The 12,621-nt window shown below is 40.3% G+C and overlaps 6 protein-coding genes across 6 annotated transcripts; all 6 read right to left on the bottom strand.

Moving 5' to 3' along the window:
• Positions 1 to 23: 23 nt before the first annotated feature.
• Positions 24 to 1,038, bottom strand: I206_107392 (uncharacterized protein; the record flags this gene model as incomplete). Its single annotated transcript, XM_019157437.1, has 4 exons — positions 24 to 156; positions 238 to 333; positions 422 to 564; positions 679 to 1,038. 4 exons carry the CDS (start codon positions 1,036 to 1,038, stop codon positions 24 to 26), a joined length of 732 nt encoding a protein of 243 aa, XP_019009077.1.
• A 65-nt stretch (positions 1,039 to 1,103) lies between these two features.
• I206_107391 (uncharacterized protein) lies at positions 1,104 to 1,754 on the bottom strand (the record flags this gene model as incomplete). The annotated part of the gene is made up of 3 exons (XM_070203510.1): positions 1,104 to 1,246; positions 1,454 to 1,535; positions 1,710 to 1,754. The coding sequence occupies 3 exons, from the start codon at positions 1,752 to 1,754 to the stop codon at positions 1,104 to 1,106; spliced, it is 270 nt and encodes an 89-aa protein (XP_070059611.1).
• Positions 1,755 to 2,521: 767 nt separating this feature from the next.
• Positions 2,522 to 7,031, bottom strand: I206_107390 (uncharacterized protein; the record flags this gene model as incomplete). The annotated part of the gene is made up of 10 exons (XM_019157435.1): positions 2,522 to 2,575; positions 2,652 to 2,772; positions 2,833 to 3,022; positions 3,105 to 3,346; positions 3,416 to 3,521; positions 3,601 to 3,941; positions 4,001 to 4,043; positions 4,105 to 4,302; positions 4,370 to 6,330; positions 6,424 to 7,031. 10 exons carry the CDS (start codon positions 7,029 to 7,031, stop codon positions 2,522 to 2,524), a joined length of 3,864 nt encoding a protein of 1,287 aa, XP_019009075.1.
• A 442-nt stretch (positions 7,032 to 7,473) lies between these two features.
• I206_107389 (uncharacterized protein) lies at positions 7,474 to 8,719 on the bottom strand (the record flags this gene model as incomplete). Its single annotated transcript, XM_019157434.1, has 8 exons — positions 7,474 to 7,701; positions 7,760 to 7,879; positions 7,934 to 8,029; positions 8,095 to 8,153; positions 8,210 to 8,222; positions 8,283 to 8,298; positions 8,370 to 8,562; positions 8,632 to 8,719. 8 exons carry the CDS (start codon positions 8,717 to 8,719, stop codon positions 7,474 to 7,476), a joined length of 813 nt encoding a protein of 270 aa, XP_019009074.1.
• Positions 8,720 to 9,476: 757 nt separating this feature from the next.
• On the bottom strand, positions 9,477 to 9,896 carry I206_107388 (uncharacterized protein; the record flags this gene model as incomplete). Its single annotated transcript, XM_019157433.1, has 1 exon — positions 9,477 to 9,896. The coding sequence occupies one exon, from the start codon at positions 9,894 to 9,896 to the stop codon at positions 9,477 to 9,479; it is 420 nt and encodes a 139-aa protein (XP_019009073.1).
• Positions 9,897 to 10,525: 629 nt separating this feature from the next.
• On the bottom strand, positions 10,526 to 11,053 carry I206_107387 (uncharacterized protein; the record flags this gene model as incomplete). Its single annotated transcript, XM_019157432.1, has 1 exon — positions 10,526 to 11,053. The coding sequence occupies one exon, from the start codon at positions 11,051 to 11,053 to the stop codon at positions 10,526 to 10,528; it is 528 nt and encodes a 175-aa protein (XP_019009072.1).
• Positions 11,054 to 12,621: the final 1,568 nt, after the last annotated feature.

Raw genomic sequence — 12,621 nt, 5'->3', positions numbered from 1 at the left:
GTCTTAATGTATTGAATAAAGTATTAATCGGAAGTTGGACTCGTAGAATTCGTTTCATGATATTTTTTAGCATAAGCCATGATTTTATCGTCGTATAGCGTTAATACCTTCTCATCTGGTGGATTTGCAGCTAATTCAGCTATGCATGCTCCAACACTGCATATTTGAGAATGAATATCAATCAGCACTAAGTTCATTTGCACAAGCACATTAGAAGGAGGATTCTTGCTGACTTACTCTTCAGCTTGAGTAGCCATGTTGAAGCTTAATCCAATCTTTTTGAGTCCTTTGAAAGCTCCTTGCATTAACCATTCAGCAGGGCGAGATTCGGTTCTATAAATTGACTAGTCAGTCTCGTACCGACAGATCAAGGTATGTGGATAGACGAGACGCATTGCTATATAGGTGGATGTTTACTCACCTTTCACCAAGTAAGGCTCCAGGTCGAAGTATGTAAACATTCTTAAATCCCATAGATTTCACATCTTCCTCCAATTGACCTTTGATGCGCATGTAAAAGAAACGGGAAGTATGGTCTGCTCCGCTAGTTGAGACAAGGATCATCTATTTGGTAATGAATATATCAGCTGTGATAATCTTTCAGAGGCTATCATTCAGGATTCGCGACATGTACCAGGAATTACAATATCTGAAGCGTAATAGAAAAATTCGACTCACTGTATCAGCTCCATCCTCTCTAGCTTTCTTAGCTAAATCTCTATTCAATCCCAGATCCAACTTTTCTTGATTAGCAGTTCCACCTGCATTTGCTCTTGTGGACCCTAAACAACTGACATATATTCCTCCTTTTTCAGCAATAGCTGATCCTTCAGTAGGAGCTTCGAATAGATCATTGTACAATTTAGTAGTCAATGTGGTGAGTTGGTTCTTAGATGGTGGAGTGGAAGGTAAGGATCTACGAGTAAGGACTTTAAGATTAAAAGGATGAGTTGAAGCGAGGAGTGAGTTGAGAGTTCGAGAACCTGTAAGTCCTGTTGCTCCAACAAGCGTAATGGGTGTAGGTGATGATGCCGTCATTTCTGAAATGGGTACGATGTGATTGAGAGGAAGTACGACTAGTAATATATGGTGATCGATGACGACTAGCTATCTGATATTGATTCTTCTTCTGATACTTCGCCAGAAGAGGAGTTCAAGTCGTTTGAGAGTATTTCTTTAGATAAGACAGGTGGTGATCTTGGTACTCTACGTTGAGTTATTGATAAGTGGAGGGTACGAGCGATGGCTAAATGTGACAATGATAGCAAGTTATCAGCGTCGTGCACAAATCCTTCATGCAAAGGAGTAAAATGATTGATGGGGATGGATTGCCCAAGACCGTCGGTCAAGGCCAGGTATACAGGGAATCTAAAGAATACTACCGCGAAGGAAAATACTAGTAATTTTTCCCATCGCGTCTCAAGTGAATGGAAATAAGAAATGACCAACTCACCGTAAGCTATTATATCAAGAATGATACAAAGTCCAAAAGGAGCAAAAAGGATGAAAGCTGATAATCGACAAGCGAATGTGAACTGAATTATCAAATATCAATCAGCTTTAACCACGTTAATTTGAAATTGTATATCATTCCATCGAGATACAACATCTCATGATTTCATCCACTTCTCATTCTTCATTTAATTCTATCTCAACATTCACACCCCTCTTTCTCTTTCTAGTATATTTCAAGAAAATAAAAAACTCACATAAGAGAAAGAATAAGGTAATTGATGATAGATAACGTCCAACATGTGTATTGGCAGGTTGTTGTATTTTTCAATCTAGTAAATGAAGTATCTCCATTTGTGCTGATTTCATTTCAAGTTTAATCAAAATTCGAATGGGATTACGATGATTGTGAATATATAGATAAAGAGATGATATATAAGAATAAGAAGTTGAAATGTGATATCTAACCGGTAATACTACTACTACTACTACTGAATGAAAGATGAATTCTTGGCTTAATTAATCGTATGGTATGGTAAAAAGGTTTCTCACCATTCTTTACATAGTGTTCCTTAAAAATACAATAAACCCAATTCTGGAACATCTCTACCAGTACTCGGATATAGTCGGAGAACCCTTTATCCCTTATGCATGTCATACTACTTACTTTCCTTTGAATCACGCCTCTTTTCTCATCATCGTTCTCAACTAAATATGCATGACCACGTACTGTGCTTAGTACTTGTTATAAATACTGCGAATCTAAGAAAGAAAGAGATAAAAACGTTTATCATAGTCCTTGTTGAAAAAGGCTTGTCTCAAATTGATAACGGCATATCATCACATGAAAATACATATTTCACAAATAAAAGATAGAGATAAGAGATTATTTGTTTTATATATTTACGACTTATACAACAGAAAAAGATAAAGAGAAGAGCTGGGTAATTGCGTAAAAGTTATTACCTACATCTCCTGATTTCAATGATGCGTTAATAATCAAAAGATGCACAGCATACTACTTTGCACTTCGCAAGAATATCCCACGTAAATCCCAAATAGCTTCAAATTATAACAACTTCCCGAAAACTCCTTTTGCAGTACTCTTCGCAGCTTCTTTCATCTACAAAGCACGTTATCACAATTAAGCTTATTCTATGTAAATGAAGTTGTGAAATAATCCTGAAAAAAACACTTACAGCTGCATTCCTAGCTTGACTATAGTAATTACTTGCACTTTCTGAAACGCTATTTAATGAATCATTCAATCCGTCAAGGTAATTACCTCGTTGTGTAGCTGCATCTGTCATTTCAGAATACCTAAATAACGTGATTCAACATAATTAGCCAAATTGTTTATAACGGAATGCAAATACTCACACATCGTTCCTCTCTCTAAGATCTCTAGTTGGAGCTTTCTGCTTTTTGACAGCAGTTCGATTTGGCATCGCACCTGTTGAAGCAGTTTGAATGACTTTTTCAGGTTCTTCAGGTGGTTTACCCCATGTAATTAATGGTTTAGGTGGTGGAGGAGGTACTTTGGGTGCTGGCGGTCTAGTCGGTCCAGCGACTGCACCGAATTTTCGCATCATCAGTAAAGTCTCTCACAATGAAATACCAAACACAAATATCGAATATTAATGAAAACTTACTTAGATTATCTAATTGAGTTCCAGTCAAAGGTGCTCCTCCCCATATCCAACCTCCTACCATACTACTAGCGTTCAAAGGAACAGGTTGAATTGGTATGATTCGTTTCAATACACATGGATCCAATCTAGGTGGGAAAGGTTTTCTAAAATGGAAGAAAGTTCTTAAATTTATGTCTAATGGTCCAGAATATTCTATAAAATCTCCAGATCGATCATCCATTGATAATTTACCGGCAGAGCGGCTACACAATTGACCAGATCATTCAGCCCGATATCACGGTCTCTAATGTTCCCAAGTAATGTCGACTTACCCTTCCGTACCATAGTAAAGATCTACCCTTGTTATGTATTCCAAATAGGGAACAGAATAGAAATGTGCAGAACCAGTAGTAGTTACAGCTACAAGTACTTTTTGACCTGCTCAATCGCACAAAATAATTCAGTATCCAACATTCGCTCTCATCATCAGACCCCAATGAAGATACATGTAACTCACCATACCTGGTGACGTAGAATACATCACTCAATTCTTCATTCTCCAATTCCACTTTAGATACTCTTTCACCATTGAAATTAATTGCACATCTTATAGATCTCTTAGATGCTGCTATCCAAAGACAATGTACAGGGATTTCCTTCTTATTGTGATCCGGAACTTCTTGATTTCTCATAGCAGCTTGTAAAGCTTCTGATGATGCAGAAAGTTCATTTCCATTAATCGGATCCAAAACGAAAGAAGCAATCGGTCCAGCAAGAGATTCATTCGTAAATGTAGGTGGTTTGGTTTCAACCATCCATTCGCCTAATGAATTGATTAAAACGTATATTTTGGTCATCCTATCAATCATTCAAACTCATCAGCTTCAGCGAGAAACATGATTGGAGGATAGGATCACCCTTTAGCATAAGATACGATCAATCTCGGACGATTGATGAGATCTAAATAGATATTAGCTTGAAGAAATTTGACACCAGAATTGTAGCAGTAAAATGAACTTACCAGCTCCCATACCCGAAACTACCCATCTCATAGCTCCCACAGTTGATTGTTCTCCCAAAACATTCTGTACATTACCTTTCTTTTTCTTCTTCTTTAGCTGTTCTCCATCTTCATTGAATCCTTCTCGTAAAATTACGTCTGGTCCACGCATATCTATGATAGCTACAGTTTTAGAAGCAAAAGCGATCGCTATGAAACCTACATTTTCAAATCATTCTGGTCAATTCCATTCGAGCGGGTCAAATACGAAAAGAATACGACATACCTATATCTGAGACAGCTGTACAAATTGGTTCGCCTCTCTTCATAGTGAATATAGCAACGGGCTTGAATCCATCAGTCTTATATTTTGCTAAATGTCCTATTTCTAAAACCTCTTCTACCCATCCTTGTTCAACATTATTATTATGCGAGGACATCGAAGGGAAATAACCAGAATCGTGTTGATCATTTGCACTTTCATCTAATTCTTCAACCTCGTCTTCTCTTGATTTACCTTTCGCCTCAGCGAATTTGGTGACGATTATTTCACCGGTATGGAAAGTGATAACGCACTCCAAGGCTTCTTTAGCTAAATGTATAGACTTGATACGGACTTTCGACCTGTCAGTCGTCCAAAGTTGAGCGAGTGGTAAATGTTGAACATCAGGATGCTTCAAGTAATCTCCTATAGAAATCGTCAAATGAGGAAGGGGACCTGGATATTCGAACCGAAGCGGTGTTGGGAGAAGTAAGAGATGAGGTGAAGCATCCCAGAATCGTATCGTACAATCTGCATGGGAGGTGATGAAAATCCTATAACTCTCCATTTTGGATACTTTTACATCTGGTGCTCCATGAGATTGTAAGTCTGGAACTGCCAAACCTCCATGCATTGGCAATCTAGGCATATCTTCTTGTCCAGCATTCTCAATGGCATAGCTTATCAACCTTTTGAAGGTTGGCGTGGGAAGGGCGTACATCTCCATACCTAAAACACTTAATCCACCAGACCAAAGCGAAGAGGGTAATCGTAACTGCCTACGAACTTTTCGTTTCTGTGGCCCAGTGCCATATACCGAGTCAGGTGTAGGTATGCTCAATGTCGGTGAGGTAATACCGGGAGAAGCGCCGGGTGTGGTCCACGGTAATCTCCAACCTGAACCCGAAAAACTTCCACTTCTTGGTGTAGTAGCCGAAGGTGTACCTAACGTCGGGGCAGGTGTCATTGCCACAAGCTTTTCGCCTTCCCCAGGTTGAACGTAATTTTTCCTTCCGGGAGAAGGTGGAATGACTGTAGATCTAGGCGGAGGGAAGACCCAAGATTCTAATCCTCGAAGCGCAGTAGGCTGTGGAACGGAAGGTAGATTGGGATCCGGAGTAAGGGATATTATGATGGCTATAGGATCGTGAGCAAGGTTGAAATACGGATTCGATCGTGGTAACAGTATAAAATCTTCTGGTGGGGTTTTAGTAAGGTAATTTGAACTTCCTGTTGGAGCGAGCGAATCTCTATAAGCGTATCGTTCTTGAAGAGGCATACTTTCCGAAGGTGATTGTGGGGTTGTACCTCTTCTCAAAAGGGGTGGTTTGTATGCAGGGAACTGAAGAACGTTGATTCCTGGTTTTTCTCCTGGACTCTGTCCACCTAAAACCAGCAATAAAGTTTCGCCTCTTTCTGCATATTCTACTGTCGCGTTCGAGATAGGCTCTATAGTAGGATCCGCACCTTGAGCAGCAATCTGGGTCCTTAACATAGTTTGATCTGGGAAGCTTGCCCATGACAATTTGAATATCGGTTCTCGATTCGCTGATACAGCTGTAGGAATTTCGTTTCCTTGAGGATCCAATTCAACTTTTCTAAGCTGATTATCTAATGCTCCTGCATCAAAAAGCGATTCCGCATCCGTAATGTTCACATCTTCATGAGTGATTGTTCGTACCATCAATGGTTTATCGGATTCTGAATATGCCCAAAATGCTATACATCCGTCTGCGTGTCCAACAGCGAAGACAAGTCCGTCCGGTCTCCAGGCAATGGATGTGACTGATGGTGTACGTTCTGTCCACAATGACCCGTCTGCATCTTGATATGATCCGCCTCCCGGAGCTCCAGGTGGTAGTGTCATCTCGAAAGTTTTGGCAACAACATTCCTTTGCATATCCCATGCGACAACTCCACCTTCGTAGCCTATCAACAGAATATTGAGATCTCGAGGGTTCATGGATATACATGTAGCCATAGGACTAGATGTAAGTCAGCATTGACCACATACACTTAATCAACGAGGATCAAGCAATGTAACCGCATTCGAAGGGATAGTGTTAAACATTACTCACCCACCCAAAGTCTTTCTTCTACCGGGTATACCGCTCTTCAACATTCTATGTTCGTAATCGCTCCAGCAGTTCCCTATCTTCCAATTGCCCAAGCCTCTTCTACTTAAATCCCATGTCAAGGTAGTTCCGTCTCTAATTGTAAAGAATAAATGGGTATGACTAGGAAGAGGTTGATCGACGCTAGTTACGGTTCCCCAAAGTGTATAGCTGATTTCTTTTAACGGCAATGGAGGGTGGGTTAGGGGATTTGGATGGTCGGTCATATGTTGTAGAGAGAAGGTATGAAGAGTACTCGAATTATCAATGACGATCAATCGATGATGTCCGGGATGAAAGAAGAGGAATTTGATGGATGCTGCTGGACCAGATGAAGAGATTGTCGATACTGGCAGGGTGAATTGAAATGGCGCTTGACCATAAACATGTACCAGACCTGAAGATGTACCCACTGCGAAGAGTGATAATATAGGATCGACTGCTAAAGCTGATACCTCTCCTGTTAAGCCTAATGGTCGCAGATGTCCATATCTATAGAAGGAAGTTTCTTTAAGCTGTTTGGAGTAATCGGTATCGGGAGGAAGAGCCGCAGCTCGAGAGGTCTTGAACATCTTGCCTGGAGTTTATGGGGATTAGGAGTTTATGATGGACTGTAGGGACGGCAAGGTGTAAGCTTGGTAAGAGCTAGCTGATTACACCGCTGCGGCGACAGGTTGAAGGAGTATCATCAATCGATAGGATCAATTGTACCGTTCTGACCGTTCGTTATGAGATATCAGTCGACTCCGGAACTAGAGGATATCGCGGCCAGTGAATCAGTGTTGTTCGTGTCTTCAAGTGCAGTGTGACAGTCTATTTCGCAGTATAGTGAAGAAAAACAAAAGAGGATCCTAATTTGGGTATGAACAACACCCAAACGCGTGGAGGATTAGACTACCCGAAACACGAAAAAATAACGTAAATCTCATAAACACAACAACAACGACAACAACTCTTTCTCATGCATGTAGGGATACTAACATCATGATCATAGCTTTTGACGGGCATCAACACTCATATCGCATTCTGATTACCCTTCTCCGAGCTCGAGCTCTCATCGTGTTCGGCGGAAACATATCGACGACTCGTCCTTCGACTAGGCCAGAGATCGATCACAAGGGTTATAAAATACAAGTTTAGACTGAAAGCAATCGACCATTCTAAAATAGCTGAGATATTCGTTGCTATCTCGCACTGGTCGGGAGTATGACTGTCGTCATCTGTGAATGGTTTACCACCGCACTATGTATAACACTCGACTTCAGATTGCGGTAGGAAGAGTACTAACAAATACGCTCACATATGAATAAAATCCACCAAATGTTCCTGACAAAATGACAGCTAGAGCAACAACTATCATCTTGAAAATTCCATTTCTTTTCAGGTGTCTTCGATCTGGATGCTCTTTCCTCAAACACCACTATGTCATAAATTAGCTCTGAACTCAATGACGCAATATAGGTTGCCCACTCACCACTTCGGCAGTTTGGAAAATTGACGAAAAGGCAATTCCGATAATGTAAACGAAAGTCCCAGACCAGTGGATAGTCTTGTAATCCCAGCAATTCCACTAATAGCGAAGCAGAGCATCACAAATCATTAGCAGAACTCGATCTGAAATTGTTTTGCACTTACTTTAGATAGAACGAATAAACCTAGACAACCGATTCCACAGAAGAAAATCGCCAACCAGCCTATAATCAATTAGCCAATACCCTCAACCTTAGCATTGTATTTCAAGAAGACATACTATAAATTTTCTCCTTAAGTTAGACCGTTCCTGGTATTCTACCTTTGTGTCTCAAATACCTAATCAAGCAAACTGACGAGAAGTAAAATCTGTCCCGCCGAAAACATCATAATAAGCGTATAAGAATTCTGACTTCCGAACGGAAATCTACTACACTCACATGATGACACTCAAGCAAAGAATAAAGAAGAAAGTTTCATATGCAGCTCCAACAGATGAGATATAAGGTATAGATGCTTGTGTTTCTCTATATCTTGGCTTCCCATCTCCAATCCACATTCCTAACAGAATCACTAATCCAAAAAACCATACAATCGTTGCTGATATCGGTATAAGAATATATGGTCCTGTACCTAAAGTCGTACAACATCCAAGAATTAGCCACTTGTAAATTTCAGAAAGAAATACGTTACAACACTCACACAGATTAGCTGCGATTTTCTTGATATCAAAGCGATTTTGCCTTGATGGCTCTTGTCCTCCCTCAACTTGCCTTTCGCTCTTTGTCATCATAGCTGTTGCTTGATGTTTCCGGCTGCCTTGATAATACAGTTTTCAATGTTTTATGATCTACCTTTTGCCTGTTCTTCTTGACTCGCAGACGATTGAGGCGCTTATATAAATTTTATTTTGATGTCTTTGCTATACCAGTGAAATAGGTTGACCCCCTATGCTTCCGCTGTGTTTACTTTTCTCCGAGTGTGAGTCGCCCTATTGCATCTGGAAAGTAAACAAGCTACATGCTTATACATAAATGATGGCCTCATGATGTACAGAATGTGCTATCCACCCATCAATGGATGATTGAAAAAGGATAACAAACATTGCTGGTGTACAGGTCCATCGCCATGAAACAACACATTATCGATGAGGCCTAATTCCTCCCATCGCTCCTCATTGCATTTCCTCCTTTGAGACAGTAAAGGAAGGTTGTCAGCTTTGTCAATTAGGAGCGTTTCAAGACATGCATCTCTCCCCGAGCCAAATAGTGTACACAGTAACCATCTAATTGTCGTAAGTAGCACCCCTGTTGTGGATCGTATGATGACGCGAAGCTTCGTAGACAATCCTGGAATGGAGGGCAAGAAAGACAAGGAATACAAGAGCAGTCGTGATAACACATGAAAAGCTTTTCATTTGATATATTTGATACGATATAAACACTGTTATAAGATCTACTCTGCATGTCCATCCTTCCTGCTCGTCGTTGTGTAAAGTGACAATCGCATCACGCTCTGTCTATCAAGCAAGGGCAGATGATGAACTATCAAGGGGATGATTCTCCGGATTGTAACCTTCTATACAATCCTATTAAAGTAGTAGCGAAAGTCATACAATTATCTTCTTCATTTAATGTAGGAACTCCATAATCGTTTAGCCAGTTTCTGTATGCAGTTGAGATATCTCCTGGTACATCTTCCAACCATTCAATGGGAGTGAGCCCTTCATTCGTTTCGAGAATTACATTTCTGAAGCTTCTAATCGAATTTCTGATGCTGTCTGCTAAAGAGGCGGAAGAAGTATCAGTTGAACGATTAGAAGGGTATTCCATTGGCGTCTCGCTTTGGTATTGGTTGTTCTGCTCGATGTACAGCTCGAGCTGGTTGATTAATTCTGCAGATTGATCGGGTTGACTCTGAAAGCCATGAGTCCATCGATCCCGAATTCGTTGCGTCCAATCACACATGCTTGAGAGAGGCTCAAATTTTATTGTGTTGTAAGGAGAGTTGAAAATCCAGGTAAATATCAGAGCAACATTCCCCGTTCAAGCTTATAAATCTACTCATTCTTGTACGTATACCTAATTTGTGCTATTTAAAAATCTGGATGAAAAGAGCCTCGCTGGATTAATCCTTTGTTTTAGGATATCATGTCTTCTCATACGTCATCACAGCTTCGAAATGATAGACTCTAAGGAGCGTACTCAAGGATGATTCACATAATATGTTGTCAACGGGACCTTGGTGGAGAGTAACAATGATCTTAATTTGGCACGAATTCAAAGTGGCGAAGCGAGGCATGATCTGCTCGTGTCACTATGATGATTGCAATACACAATTGACTCAGGTCAACAAAAAAGTCTCCCAATGCTGAAGAGGCAGAAAACCAATTGAAAAATTCAAGCTCTCCTGTGTGTTGTTTAAGCCTTTTTGGAATGGTTCAATATAGCACATACAATACACAGACATAACGAAACTCCCCATCGCTATTTTTCGTGCACTTTCCTCAGCGTTACAGGTGGATGCACCACATGTCAAGACGCCAAGGAAGTATTATGGGAAATACACTGTAAATCATACCTCGATATACAAGACGCTAAGGAGAATACGGATCCTTAGGAGCAAAGTCCTTAGCAAAACTCAGCACTCTTACTAGCTGTTCATCCGACATCTCAGGGAGAAATCCTAGATCTTCAGGTTCTTTATCTTCTGCAGTAAAACAGAAGTCATAGCCATCCACGCCTGAATCGCTATTTTCGTCAGATTTACCCCATTCAACGCTTACAACATCATCGTTGTATAGTCGGTCTAATATCTCCATACGATCGAGACCATGCGATTTAGAGTTTTCTTCGTTTTCTTCGTCTACTATCCCAATGAGTTGTGAGGCGATAATTGAAACTTGGGACTCAAGCTCTCGGTCTATGTACTTCGTTGCTTTACGCTGCAACTCCAACTTTGACTCTGCCGTATCGCTGTGGCCCCGACTTTCCAAGTATCGAGTCAAATTCGCGCACACGAGCATCTGAGACAAATCCCTGGCCATGTTTCCTTTGCTGTCACCCCAGGTAGTAAGATATTTACATGATTTCGACTGCATGGTTCGCAAATCCTTAAGGGTCATGTATTTGCAGAACTTGGGGTCGTATTTGACTACACTAATGATCAGCTGTACGTCACCTACATCAAGAAGCTCGAAATAATACCGTACCAGATGATTGTGTGTTTGTTGACATGTTGAGATAAATATTCTTAGTTAAAGAAATCTGAGGTAGGAGTGAGATCTGATATAAAGTCAACGTCGAAGTATAGTAAAAGGTTGAAGTGGCAGAAAGCTTGGTAAAGAATTGTAAAACTCTTAGGGATAATGACAAAAGGCGCACCCTTTTATACCATATTTTCTGTTTTCTCTTTCATTTATGTAGCCTTCGAACCACCTACTATCCTTTGATAACAAACAATTCTGCACACGTCATGTATATCCTTTCAAGGAGATCGTTTATACGTCAGTATTCGTTGGTGGTCTAAAGCATCATCGGTCAGTATCACCAGATTACAGTGAGTCCAGGCTCTATGGCCTTCGCATAGCTCTTTAAGACAAAAGAGGATCTCGATAGATACCCCTCCTTGATAGATATGATGACATTCGCCTTTATATACTCGTTCTGCATAAATGCAACAAACCATTCGTCTCAATTTACTATCACCAAATCTCCTAAGTTATCGGATTTTCCATCTTCGATCCCTTTTCACAAGTATCTCCCCCACACCATGCTTTTCACAGACTAAATCTTACATACCCTTATGCAAAAAGCCACGTATAAAGAGACCAGAGGATTCTCATTCCTTGCGTAAGAAGCCCTAGGAAGGACATTAGTTCTGGTAAAAGAATAGTCTAATCACATGTCCCTTCAGGGCAAATTCGCGGACTAATTTTGGAGATTAGACTTTTCGCAATTCACATTTCAAGGAAATAGACTTTTTATTCATCTTCAACTACTTCTATTGTTCTCTCTTATGGTAAGATCAGCTTACGCCGTACATGAGAGATGAGATCAGGCAATGAGATCAGGTCGAAGGGATTGTCGCTGAGCCATAAGTGGCCGTACGACCTAGTGTCTTTCTTGTAAGGAAATCTGTCGGACTCAAATCTTATGGTGATGATGTACTGGCTTCTCGATCACTGCGGAAGTTCAAGCGAACCTGGAGCTAGTGTAGTAAGAAAGGGAACAACAGCATGCTTCTGTTTAATGCAGGAGCAAGTAAAAGCGATTCAATCAATTTCCAGGCATTCCGTTCAACAGATGATAACATAATATTCTAACAGTTCTTCCATTTCTCATGTTCTCATGAATTATGAGGAATCCGAAAACTTACCATTGAAGAAAAGCTCCGTCCCCTCTACGATTTTATCATATCATTTGATCGGTCTGAGATGGAATACATGAAATTCATTATTATGTCACGCAAAGATTAAAATCAATGGGAAACAGGGTTTAATTCCAATAAAAAAAGAGGGTTGTGTTACGTTGTTACCCCGGAAACAGGAACAAACACCAAATTATTCAAATCGATATTTTCACTTTTATCTCTCTTATTTCTATTGTAATCAATTTCGTTTCGAAGCCCCAAATTCAAAAGATCATTTATGTCATCTCCGAAATAATAGTTTATTTCAGATAACATGCGTAA

Source organism: Kwoniella pini, chromosome 11, assembly GCF_000512605.2.
Source record: "Kwoniella pini CBS 10737 chromosome 11, complete sequence".
NCBI lineage: Eukaryota > Fungi > Basidiomycota > Tremellomycetes > Tremellales > Cryptococcaceae > Kwoniella > Kwoniella pini.
Note: the sequence above shows the minus strand (reverse complement) of the source record. Positions and strands in the feature narration are given on the sequence as shown.